The 22,410-nt window shown below is 35.8% G+C and overlaps 1 protein-coding gene across 1 annotated transcript; it reads left to right on the forward strand.

Annotated features, from left to right (window-relative positions):
- The first annotated feature begins 9,170 nt into the window (after positions 1–9,170).
- LOC112721860 (protein FAR1-RELATED SEQUENCE 6-like) lies at positions 9,171–22,068 on the forward strand. Its single transcript, XM_025772886.1, has 7 exons — positions 9,171–9,365; positions 9,602–9,604; positions 10,405–10,464; positions 10,560–11,793; positions 12,015–12,497; positions 21,434–21,864; positions 21,955–22,068. Exons 1-7 carry the CDS (start codon positions 9,171–9,173, stop codon positions 22,066–22,068), a joined length of 2,520 nt encoding a protein of 839 aa, XP_025628671.1.
- Positions 22,069–22,410: the final 342 nt, after the last annotated feature.

The following is a 22,410-nucleotide window of genomic DNA, read 5'->3' on the forward strand; positions in this document are numbered from 1 at the left end:
CATAGGGTTCAAAGGCACCAGATTTATCTAGAAGGGTCCGCTATGGAGTGACGGTTGTCGTATATTTAAGAGGCTTGACAGGGCTTTATGCAATGCAGAGTGGAGACTATGATTTTAGGATGCAGTTGTAGAAACTCTCCCCAGAGTCCACTCAGACCACCATTCCCTGTTGATAAGGTGTGAGAGAAGAAGTGGATGTCCAATAGCCAAACCTTTTCGATTTGAATACATGTGGATGCAACACTGTGACTTCCAGAATTTTCTGAAGCAAAATTGGAAAATGGACAATAGCCTTCCAACTACTATTTAGGACTTCAGAATAAAAATTAAGTAATGGAACCAATTAGTTTTTGGCAACATTTTCAAGTAGAAGAAAACTTTATTAAGTAGATTAAAAGGTGTCCAAAATTCTCCCAGGTACGAAAGATGTGATTTTCTGGACAAACTAGAAGCAGAGCTGAATAAAGAATTGGAACTAATCCTGGACAGAGAGTAAATACTTTGGCTTCAGAAGTCCAGGGAAAACTGGATTGTGGAAGGTGATCGAAATACAAAATACTTTCACACCAGAACTCTCATCAGAAGGTGAAGTAACAGAATTCTCAAGCTCTGAGACGAAAATGGTGCTTGGATACAAGACCAGATTCTTATAAGAGACCACATCTGTAACTATTACAGAAACTTTTTCAGAGAGAATAAAACAAACCGTGACTGTCACATTGCTATGTCTAATTGGTATCCCATGCTGGATGAAGCAAGTATTCAAAAGTTAAGAAATTTTGTGTCTAATGAAGAAATTGAAATGGCTATTTTTCCCATGGGGTCCCTTAAAGCCCCAGGGGATGATGGGGTTTCCTGCGGGATTTTATAAGGAGAACTAGTCTATAGTGGGTGGTAAGCTAAAGGGGTTTGTTGCAAATTGTTGGGCCAATCCCAATGAGATCAGAGCTATGAATAATACCCTCCTGGCTTTGATGCCAAAAGTGGAACATCCAGAATTCATATCCCAGTTTCGGCCAATTGCACTGTGCAATGTCACTTATAATGTGATCAGTAAAATTATTGCTAACAGAATTAAACCCATACTCATGGTTGTATCTCTCCTGCCCAGACCAGTTTTATTCCAGGTCTTCGTATTCAGGAGAACATCATAGTGACTAATGAGATTATTCATCCAATGAGAAGAATCAAATCAAGAAGTGGTTTCGTGGGCATTAAAATCGATCTCGAAAAAGTGTACGACCATATGAGCTAGGATTTCATAGAGCAATATCTTAAGGACTTTTCCCTCCCCCCAAAACTGATAGAGATTATTATGATGTGTGTTAAGTCGGCTAGCTTCCAGGTTCTTTGGAATGGAGAGACAACCAATAAATTCATCTCTTCTTGCAGTATTCGTCAAGGAGACCCACTCTCTTTGTATATTTTTGTTATTTGCATGTATAGACTCTTGCATCTCATTGAGGATTTGGTAGAAATGGGAGACTATAAACCCTTATTTTTTGGCAGTAGAGTCCCAACGATATCCCATTTTATGTTTGCTGACGACCTCATGTTGTTTGCAGAAGCATCAGAATCACAAATGAGAAAGATCATGGGTTGCCTCCAAAGATTCTGTAATACCTCTGGTCAAATTGTAAGTAGCCAAAAAACCTAAATCTACTTCTCCAAGAGAGTTTCCAATTCGACTCAAAGAGACATTGCTTCCTATTTATAATTTACGGAGACAATTGAAATTGGTAGATATTTGGGGGTCTACATCCTTGAAGGACGGAACAAGAAGTGAGCTTATGCTCATATACTTGACAAAGTAAAGACCAAATTACAAGGCTGGAAACAGAAGTGCCTTTCAATGGCGGGAAGAGTGGTTTTGGCTCAGACTGCCATCACTCTGATGGCATATTACCAAATGCAGCATGCTCGCATACTTAAGATGGTGTGTCATGAAATTTAAAAGGCTCAAAGAACCTTTGTGTGGGGATCAAACTAGCAACATAAGAAGGCCCAGCTGATCAATTAGAAAGCTTTATGTATGCCCAAGGAGGCTAGAGGTCTGAGATTTAAGAGCTTAGAAGGTATGAACACTACCTTTCTCTTGAAAATTGGTTGGAAGCTGATCAACAACTCCAACGGTCTGTGGGTTAAGGCCTTCCATAGTAAATATGGTATTTCAAACTCACTTCCTAGTGTGAGAGCTATGGTGGGGGACAGTGACCTTTGGAAAAGCTTGTCACATTTATGACCTGTCATACAAGAAAGCTTGATACACAGGGTGGGTGATGGCACCTCAACCAAGTTCTAGAAGGACGACTGACTCAATATAGGAAGCCAACTTCTGAATTATAAATTTTTCAATGTCAATTGTGAAGGTGAGGATGCGAAAGTTTGTGACTATGTGAATAATGAAGGGGATTGGAAAATTGAGGACCTACAACAGCTCCTGTCGGCTAATTGCATTCAAAGCATATGTGCGCATCCTGTCCCAAAAGTCACCGATCCCCCTTATAAGTTAGCCTAGAATCACTCCAAGGATGGAAGATTCTCTGTAAAATCTGCTTATCAACACAGTATTGGTGTCTCTTCCCAAGACAAGGAAGTTTGAAATGCATTGGAGCTTGGAAGGGACCACAAAGGATGAAGTTGTTCCTGTGGCAAGCTACCCTAACAGAATCATGACAAATAAGAGAAGAAATCAATGGTATGGTATTTCACCTATGTGCTACCATTGTGGGATTAATATTGAAGGCACCCTTCATGTTTTGAGAGATTGTGGAATTGTTAAACCTGTTTGAAAAAAATTCATCAGACAAAATAGCATTACAACCTTCTTCCAGTTGGACTTGGTAGAATGAGTTGAAAAGGGTCTCAGTACCAATTGGGGCTTCTCTAATCATGAAAACTGGATAAACATCTTCTTTATTTTATGCTGGAGATTTTGGAATTGGAAGAACCAGAAAATTTTTTAGCATTCCTACAAAAGACCGTCTGTAGGTCATATCATCATCCAATAATTTGCTTCTGAAGTGGGGAAAGCTATCTCTAAACAGAGTTTGGAGTGTGATCTCAATACCCAGTACGTAACCAATATTAAATGGCACCCCCTCCGGAAGGTTGGGTCAAAGTCAATATGGACGGAGCAGCCAAGAACAATCTTGATAAAGTTGGGTGTGGTGGCTTAATTCGAAATAATGATGGTGAATGGGTGATGGGTTTCACTAAAAATTTAGGGGCGTGTTCTGCTTATATGGCAGAATTATGGGGATTTGTTTAGGACTGGAAATGGCGTGGATCCTGGGTTTTAGAAGGGTGATGAAGGTGGAGCTTAACTCACAAGCGTTCATCAGTAGTGTTACTCAAAACAAAGACTCCATTGACGCTGGATCGATGCTCTATTGCAGAATTAAAGAGCTCATGGGGAGAAATTGGATGGTCCATATGGTTCATAACTTCATATCTATAGGGAGACTAATGTATATGCCAATTGATTAGCTAATTACAGCCTTCAGCAAAATTGTAATACTCACTACTGGAATACTCTCCTAGCAGGAATTCATTTCTTGTTATTTGTTGATGAATCTGGGATGCCGCATCCTAGAAGTGTAGCTGCTATTTAGTTTTGGGTCCTTGGCAATGGCTCCTCTGTTCACCCAAAAAAAAAAAGAGAATTGGTTTAGTAAAAATTTTTGCATTGAGAAGTGGTGAATTTTTTCAGAGTTAGCTTATTCTGGTTGAAATTAAAAATTTTAATATAATCTCATGTAATAATAAATATCTAAAACGGTCCTTATTAATTATTAACAAATTTTTACTATTTGACTATTTTTTGTTAAATTTAATTTTGATTTATTATAGTGTAAAATATTTCTACATATGTATCTAATTATATAATATCATATCAGTAAAAAATAATTACCTTTCATATCAACTATATGAATGATTATCCAAAAATATAAATGTAATTATACAATTATATAAAATACTTTACACGGTTAATGTATTAAAATTAACTCTTTTTCATTAATCAAGTCCTTATATATTTCCTCGCTCTAACCTATAGAAACTACAATGCACATATATCTCTATTATACACATCAGGTATAAACTTTTATCAATAAATTATTTTGTATATTTTTATATCTTTTCTTTTTGTATTTTATCCATGAATTTTTGAATTTTTTGTCTATTATTCTCTCTGTTTTTGAAGAATTATAGCATTGGAACCTTATTTACTCCTCCATAATAATAAATCTCATGTGCTTCTTTTGTAATTGAGAAATTATTCGATTTTTATGATTTTTCTTACAAGTGATGTTAATTAATTTGTTAATATATAATTTTATAATATATGATGTTTTTTATGTGTTCTTGTTTTGAATTACTTTATTATTTTTTATCCTTATAATATATTTGATTTCTGTAGTGTCATTGGCCTAATAGAGTAGATTAGTAGAATATTGTTTTATGTTTGTTAATCTTATTAAATGATAATAGTACTTTATGAAGTCCATTAGTTAATACTTAATAGCACATAACTTTATAAAAAGATTGAGTTATGTTACGTGTACATTAAAATTAGTCGCCAAAATTAGCTATCAGTATAAAATATATATTAAAATATAAATATATATTAAAAATAAATTAAACCACACATGTATTTATACACAAATACATTAGTGGTTGATTTTAGTGACTGATTTTAGTTTATAAATAACATTTCTCAAAAAAATTAAGTAACTCTGTTATGCTTATAATTTGTAAACTGGACAAAAATTAAAATAGGTTTTGTGGTATTATTGATGCCTCATACATATACTTTCTCCTCTTTTTAGATCAATAATGAAAAATTCGATCTTTTTAATTAAACCATAAATATAAAACTAATAAACAAGTGCATAATACACATAGAATTAAATTATTCCTCAAATATAATGTAATAAGTTGAATTGAATTTTTTTTATTGTGTTCTTCTATCATTTATATTCCATAAGAAGTCAATATAGTCATTTTTTTTTCACTTTATCTATCTATAGTCTTTAATTATTGTCTTTAATTCCCACTTTCTTCTAGACTTTATTAACTTTCTCCTTTAAATTCTATATTTATGTTCTAGAATACATGTTTTATGTTGTTTGTCTTGTTTCTTTAAAATCTCAACTCCCAATTAGTATTCATATTTTCATGTTTTAGAATACATGTTTTACAGTATATTTATTATCAACCATCATTTTTACATCTTCTTCTTTTACTCCTACCTCTTCAAGAATAAATTGCAAGAATATTTACAATTCAACCAATAATACATTTTTCATTGGCTCATCATTCACCAAATCGTCCATATAACAGTATTTTCTCTAATATAAAATATATTTGTATTCGATTTATACAAACTACAATTTCACTATATTCATTTTCTGTCTTTTTCAAATTGCATCTCACTCCTATGTACATCACTTCTCACTTTTTTTTTGCCTCATACCATTAGTTTACTATTATTTTTAATTTTTCTGCTCATTTTTTCATAAGACAGTTTTATTCTAAAAAATTTTACTATTTCTATAATTTCAAACAGTCCACAAAATACCTTCTCTTATATTGGCTACATCGTCCTTTAATTATTTCTTAAAACAGAATTTAAATCAATAATCAGTAATATTAATAAAGAGAAAGTTTTGAAAGCTAGTATTGCACAATCAATATTACAATCAATACTAGTACGAGAGAAAAAAAACTCTTAAGAATAATAACATTCGAAATTTCAATTAAAAAATATCTAAAATACAAACTTTAAGAAAAGTTCGTCTTTAGTAGATTTTATACTGCACTTATTTGTTAACATGATAAAATATTAATTAAAATCAATTATTATAGTATTAATTTCTTAACATTACTCTTATATAAATTATAATAATATAAATTTTTAAAAAGAATAAATTTATAATTTTATATTTACTCCACCACATGTCAACTGAATTTCATGTTTCTTTGTTAAAACCTTTTTTAATATTTTTTCATATATAATGGCATAATGCAAATTTTTGTTTTTTTGTTTGGCCCATCTCCCCTCATTTTATGCATTTGTATATGAGATGATAGTAAAAAAAAAATTAATTGTTAAATTCGTCTTTAAATGATACTTTAATTTCTATTTTATTTTGAAAAAATAAATTAATCAAAATAGTCTGAAGATTATTAATGATCTAAAAAAGTGGTTAAATTTATGGTTTTTTTAAATTTGTATATTTTAATTTTAAATTGGATTTAAAATTGAACTGCTGTTGATAATATAGAAGACAATTTTATTTTGTCTCTTCACAATTGACTAGGAATAGAGCAAATTTATTACTTTTGGATACTTTGAATTACTGTAACTTCAATGAGATAAATTAAACAAGAGACAATTTCATTTTATCTCATATCGAATGTAAAACAGAAACAGAATAGATAATAGAAAAAATGACACAGCCATATATCTTGGTTCAACCACCATGTGCAATATGACCTACATCCAGTCTCCAGTACAACAGTGGTAGAATTTCCAATATCTTTCACAAAGATTACAATCACCGATTCCCTAAGATTTTATCCAATCCTATCCAAAATAAACCGAACTTCTACCTAAGCTTGATTTGGTTAGGTTCACTTTCTAGACTTTCAACCACTAAGTACTTACCCAACTTAGCAAGGAAATCCTCTCAAAATCATGAATACAAAAGAAATACATACAAAAGAGATTGAAACAATTTTATAACTTTTCTCCATGAATACTCTCTTTACCTTTTCTCTCAATGGCTTTTACTGATTCCTCACTTAATGCCTTTTGTCCATTGATAAAAAACAAAGATAAAAACTGAAGAATAGAAAATTCAATAGAAAACCATGAAGGAGAAGAAGGTTAAGCTCGAAAACTATGAAGACCCCAAACAATATGCTTACTCTCCTTACTTCAATTTCTAGCTGTTTACACTTTTAAATAAGAGTAAAGCTTCCAAAATTTGAACTTAGTTGAACACCTTTGACTTTGTTCTTCTTTCCTAAAATTCAGAGCAGAAACACAGAGAAGAAATGGGATAGCAGCAATGATTAAAGTGGCTTGAATCTTTACCTAGTTGTTTCTCTTCCTTCCTTTTTTTTACTTCAACAATCTGAACCATTGATCCATTATTTGGACCCAAGTTTTGTTTTTTACCTTCGATTTACAGTAGAGATGCACAATCTCTATTTTTTCATCTTACTTGAATGGTGCATGCAAGAGAAAGGCAGCTTCAACAAGCTATAATGGTAGGACAAAGATGAAAATGCCATTCTAATTTTTCGTCTGATTCGACCTTTGATTTAATTTTTATTTTTGGCACTAGCATCTGACTTTTCTTCCTCTTTTCTCTCTGTTGTTTGGATTTGTTGATTACCTTTTTCATTTTGATGGAACCCTAAACTAAGCTTCTCTTTCTTTGCTTACTTTTAAAAATTTTTCAACTTTGATATAAGGTTATTCACATGGGTAACAATCAGAAGAGAGAAGTGAGTGTTTGGTTGGAGTTTAGGCACAATGGTAACAGACTAGAGAGAAAAGTGAGTATTGGTTTTTGTAATTGGACCTGTTTTTGGTTTTCTGCACAAAACACACACATCACAAACAATTTTTGAACTTTCAACCCAAAACTATAATGTTAGTCATCATCAAATTATTATTGTTGTTTTTCTCAAACTCAACATAGTCCCCTAAAGATAATAGAGTTAGTCGTGTTAGTCTTTCTATCATCTTTATAGCTAATGTGATTAATGTTTATTGATGTGGGCCATTAAGTGATAATGTGGCACACCTCACTAATAACTTATTGATACTAACCAAATAAGTTGATTAAATTAACTCAAATCAATTTCCAAATCCTAGAGTCCTAATCTCAATCTCAACCATAAATAACTTTTTTTTTCTAGTTAGATGATATTATAATTAGAAAAAAGATAAATTTGCTTTGTTACCAGCACTTGTTGTTCACCATCACATTGAATAACCTCTCAGTCTTACAAACCTTCTTATTTCTCACCGAGCACTCAACAACAATGTTTTAAGTGAGGGAGTCAAGGAAAATACCCTGAAACGCCATTTGATCCAAAGAAAAAAGTATGACCAATCTCATTGTTATTACTAACTAAGCCAATGATAGCATTGTGCATTACTAAGCTAGGCACTACCGAGCCACTCTCAAACATGACATCCTACATAACGATAATGTTTTGCTTGATGATAATATCAAAAGTATTAGTAAAGAATTTCAAACTTGGAAAGTAGTCATCGTCTTTCTTAACCTTTAAGAACTTGACAGCCTCATTGATCTACAATGCACGAACCAATGTTACTAAGAAAGCCTCTTAGATAGTCATGTTATAGTTATTTCAACCAACTCTAATCACCATCTTCTCAAATGTGCTATTGGCCTTGGTGGCATTTCTTTTCTTTTTTTAGTCGTCCAGCAAAATGACAAAAATAGTTCAGTTTGGCGCAGTCTTGCCTTTGATCTTTGATCTTGTCGAAGAATTCCAATGCAATTATTGTCTGATTGTTCTTGACTTCTTGGTGCTTTGGAAAGAAAGAGTTATTCGTGGTTGAGATTGAGATTAGAGTTTTAGCATATGGGACTAATTTGCGTTAGCTTAGCAAATTTATCTGATAACATTAATGAGTTACTGACTTATTATTGGAGTAGGTTATGTTATCACTTAACGATCCACGTCAGCAAGCATTAACAATATTATCTACAAAAATGACGAAAGAACAAATACAACTAGAAAAAGTATGAGGAGACAATAGCCTTATTGTACAATGCATACAATGGGGTTTAATTGAAATTAAAATTAAATTATGGGTAATTATTTAGTTTTGAATTCTTTCTAATTTGAAATTTGAAACAAATTAGGATTACCGTCAGTTATAGAATCAAAACAACGAACTCCCTCTCTCAAGACGGCGTGACCTCCATTCTCTCGATTAATCCGAGAATCTCGATTAACAACGAACTGCCGTCTGCGTCTGTTTTCACCACTCAACAGAGTTCACTGGCAAGCACTGCGTCCCGTTGTTCTGTTTCCACCGCCCTTTCGGATCGCACAGTCCACCGCCCAGCACCGCCCCTTTGTCCGTACAGTGCGTAGCCGGTTTGCCTTTCTTCGGAATGGCGACATCACAAGACGAACGTGTTTCAAGCGAGGGTCTTTTTTCATGCACACCACCGAGCCAAAATTCATTAATGGAGTGCGATATGGTTGAACCGCTAGTTTGTGTTTCGTCTGAGGTTGCAGAGAATTTATCAAACCAATATGAAAACTTATTCGGCGATGTCGTCATCCACGGTCAGAAGTCGAACAAGGTGAGCAATTACGATCAACAAATTCTGCCATGGATGGTTATTTTTCGATTAATTTATATTTTTAGTCACAATGTAAATGAGGTGTTGGTTTTTATGTTTAATGCAATATCCAAATGTGATCGATGAGTTGAGATTCAACTAAATTTGTGATTGTTTTATATTGAATGGTATGATTATATGCATGGAGGATTTGCTTAAATTAATTAATCATTTCATGCTTATATGAATATATGCAGGAAGTATATCTTATGCGTGTATTTGTTGATGAATGTATGCTGCCTTCATGTTATATGGAATCTTTATATGCTAACCATCCTATTATATTCTTATTTGTCATGTAGATGGCCTTATGTGCTTATATGAATGATGAGATAGCATAAATTAATTGGTTGCATTTCATGCTTATATGAATATATGCAGGAAGTATATTTGATGCGTGTATTTGTAGATGAATGTATGATGCCTTCATGTTATATGTCACCTTTATATGCTAACCATCCTATCATATTATTATTTGTCATGTAGATGGCCTTATGTGCTTATATGAATGATGAGATGGCATGAATTAATTGGTTGGTATGCTTATATGAATGCATTATAATGTATGGTGTGCGTATATTCTCCCTACATGATGGTCATTCAATGAATTAAAAAGCAACCATAGGTTGATGCAGTGGCTGAAATCGTTGTCTGAATTAAAGTGTATGCTTATTGTATTTGCTGCATGTTAATCATGGAATGCTTATATGAGTGTTTTATAATGGCATGGTATCCTTATATGCTCCCTGCATATTTTTTATTTATATGCTCATATGCTTTCTGCATATTATTTGGTATACCTACATGCTTCCTGCATATTATTTTAGCTAAAATGGGTAAAATGATTAGCATGCAGTTGTGTTAAGCTAAAATGGGTAGGATGATTAGCATGATTTCTAGCTGTTGTTGTATTTTTTGTGCTTGTGTTTGAGGTTTTATTTACATGATATTTAATAAGAATTTTTTCCTTTCCTTTACTGTGTTTATTTCGGAATTATAGGCCATGCAACTGTCGGATGTTATTGAGGTTGGAAGTGAAGAAATGGAGCTTGGTGACGAGGTTTTAAACTCTAGTTTAATTTCGTGAAGTCATAATTCGCATGTTTCATTTAATCAATAATGGTAATTATTTTTTTTAATTAATCTAAAATGTAGTTACCAGATCATGGTTGCCTTCAAGAAGACGAGATACCAAGAGTTGGAATGCGGTTTGCGCAGTTACAGATGGCTAATGACTTTTATGTTTCCTACGCAAAGAAAGTAGGATTTGCAACTAAGATAAGGACGACAACATATGACAAGATCACAAAGATACTCGTTAACCAAGCTATCCACTGTAATCGCGACGGGTTCTGTGGGTCTCGTGTCAAATCACCAATACGGAAGAATACGATTTCAGCTGCTGGGTGCAAGGCAAGGATATATGTCAAGTTTGACAAAGACATGCAAGACTGGGTTTTGTTCAAGGTTGAGTTGAGGCACTCCCACCCTTGTTCAGCGAGAAAGGCTGTTCACTACCATGAGTATAGGCAGCTGACCATGCATTCGAAGTGTGTGATCGAGGATAATGATGAGGCTAGGATTCGACCAAATAAGACATTCCTAGCTTTGGCAAATGAGGCAGGAGTCCCATCTAACCTTGGATTCTTAGAAAAGGATTTAAGAAACTATATAACAGTAAGACTTCGAACTAGCAACATGAATACGGATGTTAGGGAGATGATGAGCTACTTCATGAGAATGAAGGACATCAATCCGAACTTCTTTTACGCGGTGAAGTTGGACGAGGAGCGTAAATTTAGGAGTGCAGTATGGATGGATGCAAGGTGTAGGGCGTCGTATGAATACTACGGAGACGTCGTGTCAGTTGATAACACCTACAGTACAAACAAGTATGTAGTAGTTAAGTTGGTGTTTTGTCCTTTATTCGGTAAAACTCTATGCGATCGTGTTTGTCATTACTCATGTCCGGTTGGTTTTTCTAGTAGGCATGGATTACCATTTGTGTCGTTCATTGGGGTCAACCACCATGGTAAGTCGACCCTTCTCGGTTGTGCTTTGCTGGGGAATGAGAAAATCCCAAGTTATGAGTGGGTTTTCAGCCAATGGGTGAAGTGCATGGGAACTGCTCCACAGCGTATCATAACCAATCAATGTCAATCCATTTTTCATGCGATAAAAAATACATTACCCGACACACGCCACCGGTGGTGCATTTGGCATATTACAAAGAAGTTACCACAGAAGCTTGGGGGTTACCACCGGTACAGAGATTTGTATGATGACCTCAATGACATTGTGTGGAACTCTCGGACTGAGGAGTCATTTGAAGATAACTGGTCTGATTTTATAGATGAGTACAACTTACATAACAACACATGGCTGTCAGGTTTGTTACTGTACGATTACTTCACACGCTTTAATTGACAATTATCTTGCATCTGGTTTTTTATTATATCAGTAATTGTGGATGATAATTGAATGGATGTTCATTATAGTATACATAAGGATGTTCAGTATATCAGTAATTGTGGATGGTCATTTCTCATTTGTAGTAATAAGTTTGGTGTAGGGTTCTATGCTTAAATTGGGATTCTTTATTTTCTGTAGATCTGTATGATGACCGACGCATGTGGGTCCCCATATACTTCAAGGGTGAATTTTGGACTACCATGAGGAGTACGCAAAGAACTGAGAGCATGCACGCATTCTACGGTGGATTCTTACACAGTAAGACTAGCTTGGTTCAATTTGTTCACGAATATGACAATGTGCTTAGAGTCAAGGAGCAGAGGGAATTGGAGGATGATGCTGTAGACTTGAGGGGTGTTATCCCTTGTGCAACGAGCTCACCTATAGAGAAACAGTTTCAGCAAGACTACACTACCAGCATGTTTAGGGATGTTCAAACTGATTTCGTAAAGAAGGCTAATTGCAGGGTCTCTGTAGTTGCTGAAGATGGCCCATCGGTGTGCATGAAGGTGGAAGAGAAGATATTAGTCAACAATACTATTCTCTGCGTTCCGTACGATGTACACTTTGACTGTTCCACACAAGAAGTTCGTTGTGATTACAATCTTTTTGAGAGTTCAGGTGTGTTATGCTGTCACTGTCTTGAAGTTTTCCACTTGTATAAAGTGTACAAAGTACTAGTCCAAACCAATAGTCAATCCTCAAATCAAATTAAAATTTGGTCTTGTCACAAGTACAAACCCCAACGAAAATTAACCGAAGTATTTAGACTCCGGGTCATCTCACAAGGAATTGCAATGAAGTGGTCAATTATTAGCTATGAGAGAACAAGGGGTTTGATTGGTAAAGGGGCTAGAAAATAAACGGGCAAGAATTTAAATGGCAAGAAAAGTAAATCAAGCAAGTAATTAAAGAAAACAAGTAATAAAGAGAAACATTCATGACAAGGATTGAGATCATAGGCTTTCCATCCTAGTCACTAATAACAATAATTAACAAAAATTTATCTTATTTCGTCATCTCTAACGTTGGAAGAAGGTATAAGTTATCTTCCATGAGAGAAAGTCAAACAAGACTAGTTAATCTCAATCCAAAAATCCTAATCAACTTACTAATAGAATTAGCAAGAGATTAGAGTCAATGGAAATAATATTAACTAACAACTCTAGATCACCAATCTAAATTAGGTTTTCATGACTCAAGATTGCCCAATCACTCTTTCCAAGCCAAGAATGCTCAAAATCTACTCTAACATCCTTCCAAGCATTTTGTCAAACACTTGGAAGGCATAAAGGGAAAGCATAGTAAAAGTGCAAAGAATATAAATCTACCAACTACCAATTGCAAGGGAACAATAATAACAACTCAAATCATCAATGAAAGAAACATTAAACATCAATTTGCATTAAAAGAGATCCAAATCCAACAAGAGTTCATTAACATGAAAGAGGCATAAAAGGGAAATTAGCATGAAAACTAAGAGAATCAAAGTAGTGGAAACAAGAAATCATAAAAGAAACAAGATGAAAATATGAAATTTGGACCTAGATCTAAGAAAGATTAACCTAATCCTAACCTAATTCTAGAGAGAAGAGGGAGCTTCTCTCTCTAGAAAACTAACTAAAGGCTCATCATGACTAACTAAGTGCTCCCCCTTTGCTCTAGCTTCAATTCTGCATGAAATACCCTCAGAAACAAGTTGGATTTGGGCCTGGGCAGCTTAGAAATTGCCCCCAGCGTTTTGCCTTTAAGTGAGTCACGTGCGAGCATCGACGCGTACGCGTGCGCGTCGCTTGGCAATTTTCCTATCCACGCGTACGCGTCATGTACGCGTACGCATCTCCATGCAACTTCACTTCCACGCGTGCGCGTCTGCTGTGCGTGCGCGTGGGTTGATTTACTCCAAATCCTTGTTTTCTCATGCATTTTCCACTTTGTATGCTTTTCTCTTCATTTCTTCTATCCAATACTTGCCTTATGAACCTGAAATCACTCAACAAACACATCAAGGCATCGAATAGAATTAAAGTGAATTAAAATCACCAATTTAAGGGCCTAAAAAGCATGTTTTTACGCTTAAGCACAATTTAAGAGAATTACAAAACCATGCTATTTCATTGAATAAATGTGGGAAAAGGTGATAAAATCCCCTAAAATAAGCACAAGATAAACCACAAAATTGGGGTTTATCAAACCTCCCCACACTTAAGCTAAGCATGTCCTCATGCTAAAATCAAGAAAGAAGGAAAGGGTCTCAACATTTATTCAATGCAAACTAACTAAATGCAACCTATCTACATGCAATCTATCTACATGAATGCATCTACTTGGTCAAAACAAATCAATTTCCAAGAATACATGTACAAGGGCTAAAGCAATAGTAATCAAAGTAAACCCACAATTGAACTGAATTATTGAAAGATTTTACAAACTTGCAAGAAAAGATGATCATGGGTGGAAACATGTAATTGAGCGATCGAACACTCACCGGATGTGTATCCGCTCTAGGCACTCAAGTGTATGGGGTTGATTCACTCAATTCTCCCCTAATCATGCTTTCCAAGATTTATTTTTCATCTAACAATCAACAACTACTTCATGCATGCATACAAATATCATGAGGACTTTCCCATGGGTTGTAATGGGGCTAGGGTCAAGGTAGGATGCATATGGTCAAGTGAGCTTGAAAGTTGAATCTTTGATTAACTTAAACTTCCCACCTAACCTATGACAACCTATACAATTCTAAACAAACCTAACTACCCATTCTTCACTTATTCACACACTCATGCATTCTCTTTTGATCACCACACATATGCATTGATTATTATTGAACTTCACTTTGGGGCATTTTGTCCCCTTTTTTATTGCTTTTCTTTTTCTTTCTTTTTCTTTTTCTTATATTTTTTCTTTTTGTTTTTTTGTTTTTGTTTTTTTTTTTATTTTTTTTCCTTTCAAACTAAAATATATACAAGAACATCAATGCATATGGTTTACACATGATTAATACATGAGTATATACCCGATTCTCATGATTTTCAACAAAAATACAAAAATATACTTTTATCTCTACCCAATGTTCCCAACTCTCCCAAAATCAAATAATGAACACTCTCACCAGCCTAAGATAATCAAAGATCCAAACAAGGAATATTTATTGTTTTTCACTTAGGCTTGTAATGTGCTACAATTAAGAACAAATGGGTCAAGCATAGGCTCAAAATTGGCTAACAATGGAAGATAAAAGGGTAGGCTATTTGGGTAAGTGAGCTATTTGGGTAAGTGAGCTATTTGGGTAAGTGAGCTATTTGAACAATGACCTCAATCATATAAGTGCATGTATACACAAGATAATGGACATAAAGAATCAAACAAATCAAGGATTACAATCATAGGAAAGAGAATAATGCACACAAGGATGAAAATAAGTGGTTACATGATGTAACCACACAATTAGGCTCAAGTCTCACATGCTTGTGTTCTTAGCTCAAAAATCATGTTCCACAATGTATAATTCAAGCAAGTTCTAAATTTTTTTTTTTCAATCAATTGGGGTGCCCTATAGATAAAATTCTTGAAAAATTTCATTATTTTGACTAAGCTTATTATATTATATATGCAAACTAAGAAAATGTCACTAAAAATCCTAAAAGACCTAAAAATGAAATACAAAAGTGTTGGGATTAGAAGCTTGTCACCAAAAAATGCCGAATGGTCGGACGACCTCCCCACACTTAAAAGTTTGCACCGTCCTCGGTGCACTCAAAGATGAGCAAGGGGGTACGGCGACTCTCCAAATTGCTACCTTCAGCTGGCGGATCAACCGGTTGCTGCGTGTTCTTTCTTCCGCTTCCATTTTTGCTTGTGGTGCATTAGTCATGAAAAATAGAAAATGACACCGTAAGATAAGAAAGTAAAAAGCAAGGAAGCATAAATTGTTGAAATGAGGTAAATCACTAGAATGAAGTGAGTGAATTAGTGTGACATTGATGAAAGATAGGTGTGTGAGTTCTAAGATGCATGCGATCTAGAACACACACTAGCATAAAGAGAGCGATGTCACAATTACATAAAAAGGAACATGCACTTCACTCATCCTAATGTGCTTGAGATGCTCTAAACTTGTAGGCTAAGACAACCAAACAAGCAATAAAAAAGCGTAAAAGCATTCAAGCTAAGAGTCAAGCAATTGTGAAACTGGATAATGAATGGACATTGATTGATGTGTAAGTAAATTTAGTGAACAAAATGGTATATAAAACTTTCACAACAATCAATGACACATATTGAAGTTGTTGCAACACCTAAGTGACATAGAGGTGGAAGACATGGATGCTATGGAACTTAGAAAAAGAATATAGAAGTCAAAAATCAATCACATAGCAAGCATGGCCCACAAATCTTAGAAAGCTCAAAAATATGTCACTTAGGCAAGCTTTCGATCCGATTTCACAATTCCAAAATCTCAATGCATGAAATAGGTGAGGTAAATAAGGCTTAATCATGAATAAGCAACACCTAATAAACAATGCATCGATAATGTACAATTGCCTAACAATAGATGATGAGTGCATGGTGGCCAAAACATGCAAGTCAAATAGTTAAGATGCACGAAGGCAATGTAACATGTACTTGGTATTCAAAAAACATTAAGCATAAAAAGTTCCAAGCCAAATAACCAAATACAACCTTAACAAAGAAATCCAACAATGACAATCAACAACAATGATGTTAAACTAACATCCTATTAGTAATAAGCAGCAGTAAACAGTAAACAAGATTGGTAATCCAACACTTATAATTGAAAACAAAAATTAAACTAACTAACTAACTAAAAGGAATGGTGTTATATGGTGTTTGGTAGTATTGGATGATGTTTGAAGGGTGGAAAGAAAAGAAGAGAAGAGAGAAGAAGGAAAGAAATGGAAAGAAGAGAAGAAAAGAAGATGGTTGATGCAGGGCAGCCCACGCGTGCACGTCATTGACGCGTGCGCGTGGAGTGATGAAATGGGCGCGGCGCATACGCGTAAGGCACGCGTGTGCATCGATGGGTTATTTCGCGAGCGACGCGTATGCGTGAGTTGGCCTGCGCGTTTCACGCAGTGTGCGCGCGCTGTTCGTGCAACTCTCAAGAAAATGGCTTAGAGTTGGAAATATGCAATCCATGCGTATGCGTGCATGACGCATGCGCGTGGATGGTCAAGAATACTTGGGTCACGCGTACGCGTGGAGTGCACGTACACGTGGATGGTGCTCTGTTTTTCAAAAAAAATTTCATGTTTTTGCACCAAACCAAGCATTCCAAACCTCCAAACAGCTACCAAAACATCATAAAACCTTATTTAACCTACTAGACTCCCAAATAAACTCAACAAACTCAACAAAACATGAAATTAAACTAGTTTTACCAATATATACAAAAGAGAAAAAGGAAAGAGTTTACCATGGTGGGTTGTCTCCCACCTAGCACTTTTGTTTATTGTCCTTAAGTTGGACTTATGGGGAGCTCCTCATCAAGGTGGCTTGAACTTGAATCCATCCTTGAACATCCACCAATACTTGGACTTCCATTGTGCTTCTTCATTCAAGGATAATAACTCCAAGCTTTGATGGAGTTCTTCACAAACCACGGGCTCCCAAAGTTGATCCACACCTTGTAATCCGGGATCCCATACTTTGTTTTCACACCCGTCTTCAATTTGGTCACTTTGATTCCGTTCGGGTGGTGGAGAAGACAAATTCTCGTGAAGGCACCAAACGACCCTCCTAGACCCATTTAATTGAGCACTACACCAATCCATGCTCCTCAAATTCGAGCTTCCAACCATAATGAGCCTAGACTTACAATGCCAACCACTAAACATCCTCCTCTTACGTTTAATTCCGCAAAGTGCCCTAAGTTGGCCATCCGTTTCAAGCAAGCCAAATTCAAGCGGGATAATAAAGTTAAGAGTTAGAAGTTTTACCCACTCAAATGAAGGATTAGATGACAACCTAGGTGGAGTAGTTTCTAACGGTCTTGACAAAGTACGCTCCACTCCCGTCCATCCTCTTCTAGAGGCATCCATCACTTGGCAAAGTTTTTCAAGCTCTACCTCTTGCCAAGCTTTCTCAAGTTCACATTCTTCTTCACTAAATTCTTCTATCTCTTCCCCATCACTCAGATCATAAATAGGAGGTTTAGTAAAATCTACCTCATCATCAATTCCAAATGTATTGGGGAAGGACTCATCATGCTCAAAAGGATCATATGTTGATGCGGAATCATCATAAATAGGAGGGCTTGTCGCTTGTACCACTTCTTCCACTTCTCCAATCACATTGTGCTTTGGAGGTTGTGCACTCTCCTCCTTAACACCAATTTCGCACTTCATGGGAGAAGGTTCCTCCACTTGAGATTCCTCTATGTACTCAACATATCCTAAATACCCAACCACTACTTCCTCTTGTTTAATAATCTCTACCTCCTCCTCTTGTTGCACTTCTTGCTTTAACTTCTCTTCCTCGCCTTGGAGCTCCAAATTTACTCCCTCACTAAGCTCTTGGGGTGCTTCTCCACATTCAACAATGGGAGTGCCTTGATTGCATAGGCTTAGGCAGGATGAGACCATGTTGCTAACGGCTTCCGCTATGGTAGCAATCTTGGCTTCTAGCTCCTTGAACGCTTCTTCATGATTCGTGCACCTAGCTAGAAGTTCTTGTTGCTCTCGCATTAGGTCTTCCGATGAAGGTGGTGGTGGAAGAGAGGGTTTATTATTTGAGGGAAAGGTATTATAGTTGGAAGGTGGTTCATATTGGTGAAAGTCTTGAGGTGATGTGTATAGAATTTGTGGCTCTTGGGAGTATTGGTGTTGGAATGGTGGTGGCTCTAGATATGGTTCATATGGTGGTTGGTATGGTGGGTATGAGTTAGGATCATATGGAGGTGAGTGGTGGTATGAGGCTTGTGAGTATGGTTGTTGAGGGCTATATTGAGGGAAAGGGGTCATATGTATGTGGTGGTTGTGGTTGACAATCACAATAAGGGTCATCACACACATTAGATTGATATGCGTTAGGATTTGGATTATACCCATAAGAGTCCGAAGAGTAATCATGTTGGGGTGGCGCTTGAACGGCTTGGATGGAATAAAATGCCTTTTGGTCCTTGCGCATCTCCGTGAGGAGAGTAGTCATATCCCCAAGCACTCTTGTCAAACTTGATTTGGAAGGAGGTTGCTGCCAAGAAGGTTGTCCATAAGCTTGTGGCTCCTCCCACCTTTGATTTCCAAATCCTTGATGCACATCCTCATTGAAGCTTTCATTTCCTACAACATAGTTTGAACCACACTCATAGCCAAAGTGATGAAAATTCATGGTGATAAGAGAAAACAAAAACAAATTCTAATAAGAAACAAAGAAAGCAAAATCCTACAACTAGTAAAAACCAACAAAGAAGAAAAAGGCAAACATATTCACAATATTTACAATAGCCAATAACATAGCACCATTGCAACTCCCCGGCAACGGCGCCATTAATTTGATACAAGGATTTATACCGGTTCAGAATTCCACAAAATAATTCCGTTGTTAGTATAGTCTAAATCAATAGTCAATCCTCAAATCAAATTAAAATTTGGTTTTGTCACAAGTACAAACCCCAATGAAAATTAACCGAAGTATTTAGACTCCGGGTCGTCTCACAAGGAATTGCAATGAAGTGATCAATTATTGGCTATGAGAGAACAAGGGGTTTGATTGGTAAAGGGGCTAGAAAAACGGGCAAGAATTTAAATGGCAAGAAAAGTAAATCAAGCAAGTAATTAAAGAAAACAAGTAATAAAGAGAGACATTTATGGCAAGGATTGAGATCATAGGCTTTCCATCCTAGTCACTAATAACAATAATTAACAAGAATTTATCTTATTTCGTCATCTCTAACGTTGGAAGAAGGTATAAGTTATCTTCTATGAGAGAAAGTCAAACAAGACTAGTTAATCTCAATCTAAAAATTCTAATCAACTTACTAATAGAATTAGTAAGAGATTAGAGTCAATGGAAATAATATTAACTAACAACTCTAGATCACCAATCTAAATTGGGTTTTCATGACTCAAGATTGCCCAATCACTCTTTCCAAGCCAAGAATGCTCAAAATCTATTCTAACATCCTTCCAAGCATTTTGTCAAATACTTGGAAGGCATAAAGGGAAAGCATAGTAAAAGTGCAAAGAATATAAATCTACCAACTACCAATTGCAAGGGAACAATAATAATAACTCAAATCATCAATGAAAGAAACATCAAACATTAATTTGTATTAAAAGAGATCCAAATCCAACAAGAGTTCATTAACATGAAAGAGGCATAAAAGGGAAATTAGCAAATCAAAGTAGTGGAAACAAGAAATCATAAAAGAAACAAGATGAAAACATGAAATTGGACCTATATCTAAGAAAGATTAACCTAATTCTAGAGAGAAGAGGGAGCTTTTCTCTCTAGAAAACTAACAAAAGGCTCATCATGACTAACTAAGTACTCCCCCTTTGCTCTAGCTTTAATTCTGCATGAAATACCCTCAGAAACAAGTTGGATTTGGGCCTGGGCAGCTCAGAAATCGCCCCCAGCATTTTGCCTTTAAGTGAGTCACGTGTGAGCATCGACGCGTACGCGTGGGTCACGCGTGCGCATCGCTTGGCAATTTTCCTATCCACGCATACGCGTCATGTACGCGTACGCGTCGCCATGCAACTTCACTTCCATGCGTGCGCGTTGGTTGATTTACTCCAAATCCTTGTTTCCTCATGCATTTTCCACTTTGTATGCTTTTCTCTTCATTTCTTCTATCCAATACTTGCCTTATGAACCTGAAATCACTCAACAAACACATCAAGGCATCGAATAGAATTAAAGTGAATTAAAATCACTAATTTAAGGGCCTAAAAAGCATGTTTTTACGCTTAAGCACAATTTAAGAGAATTACAAAACCATGCTATTTCATTGAATAAATGTGGGAAAAGGTGATAAAATCCCCTAAAATAAGCACAAGATAAACCACAAAATTGGGGTTTATCAAACCTTCCCATACTTAAACTAAGCATGTCCTCATGCTAAAATCAAGAAAGAAGCAAAGGGTCTCAACATTTATTCAATGCAAACTAACTAAATGCAACCTATCTACATGCAATCTATCTACATGAATGCATCTACTTGGTCAAAACAAATCAATTTCCAAGAATACATGTACAAGGGCTAAAGCAATAGCAATCAAAGCAAACCCACAATTGAACTGAATTATTGAAAGATTTTACAAACTTGCAAGAAAAGATGATCATGGGTGGAAATATGTAATTGCCTTATGAACCTAAAATCACTCAACAAACACATCAAGGCATCGAATGGAATTAAAGTGAATTAAAATCACCAATTTAAGGGCCAAAAAAGCATGTTTTTACGCTTAAACACAATTTAAGGGAGAATTACAAAACCATGATATTTCGTTGAATAAATGTAGGAAAATGTGATAAAATCCCCTAAAATAAGCACAAGATAAATAAAAAAATTGGGGTTTATCAAGTATCTCCCCCCCCCCGTTATGTTCTCCCTCGATGGAGCAAGAAAATAAAGCGCAAGCATACGTATGTCAAGATTATCCATGATGTTAGCCGGTTGGATGAGAGTCATGTTGCATTCAGGGAACTATGTGCATACTTCTATAATATTTCTCAAGAGTTCGTTAGTGATGATGACGAAACAGCATTGCTGCATGCTGCTCTAGAAGAAACAAGGGCCAAGTTGGCTGCGCACAGTGCCAAGAAGAGGTCCGAGAGTGTGTCAGAGACCCATAACAGCAATGGCTCACAGAGTTCGAACGTTGTCGGTGTGGTCGACATCCAAGGCCCGTCGAAGGTCACCACAAAGGGCCGGCCAAAGAGTAAGAGGCTCGGCGCTGCCCTGGAGAAGTCCTTCAAGAATTCTGCTAGGAGGGAAAACAAGAATTCATCCCTGGTACATGTTTGGATTAATCTCAACGTTGCATCCTTATTTTGTATAGTACTATGCAAGAAGATAACTTTTGGTCTTTTTTTTTTCTAGCAGGTGGTTCGTCCGGACGCATCTCAAGATGTAAACCTTGGTGCTGTTGTTGGCAGGAATGTGCCCGAACAAGCCAGTGGCTTCATGTCTTTGTTAAGCTCCTTCAACAAAAGTTAGGATAAGTTGGACAAGCTTTGTGCTAGTGTTTATGTTTTCATGTGTGTTTATAGGGTTCATATTAGATATAAGGTTTGTAGGCAACTGTTGCAAAAGTACAAATGAGATTAACTCCCAAAACCTTTTTTTCATTGGTGAAAACGAACCACTTTACTCTTTTAATTTCATTTAGACTGAATGCATATTGATTATTGTTGATGGTTATTCTGTAATTTACGAGTTAGGTTAATCAATTTGTACTTGATTGCTCCATGCTTTACTATATAGTTTTCCGGTGCGTAGCCGTTCGTGCTAGAGAGTGACTAAACGGTTTTTTTTCAACTTATGTGGATGTTCAATTCT

The sequence above is a fragment of the Arachis hypogaea genome, chromosome 11 (assembly GCF_003086295.3).
Source record: "Arachis hypogaea cultivar Tifrunner chromosome 11, arahy.Tifrunner.gnm2.J5K5, whole genome shotgun sequence".
NCBI classification, from domain to species: domain Eukaryota; kingdom Viridiplantae; phylum Streptophyta; class Magnoliopsida; order Fabales; family Fabaceae; genus Arachis; species Arachis hypogaea.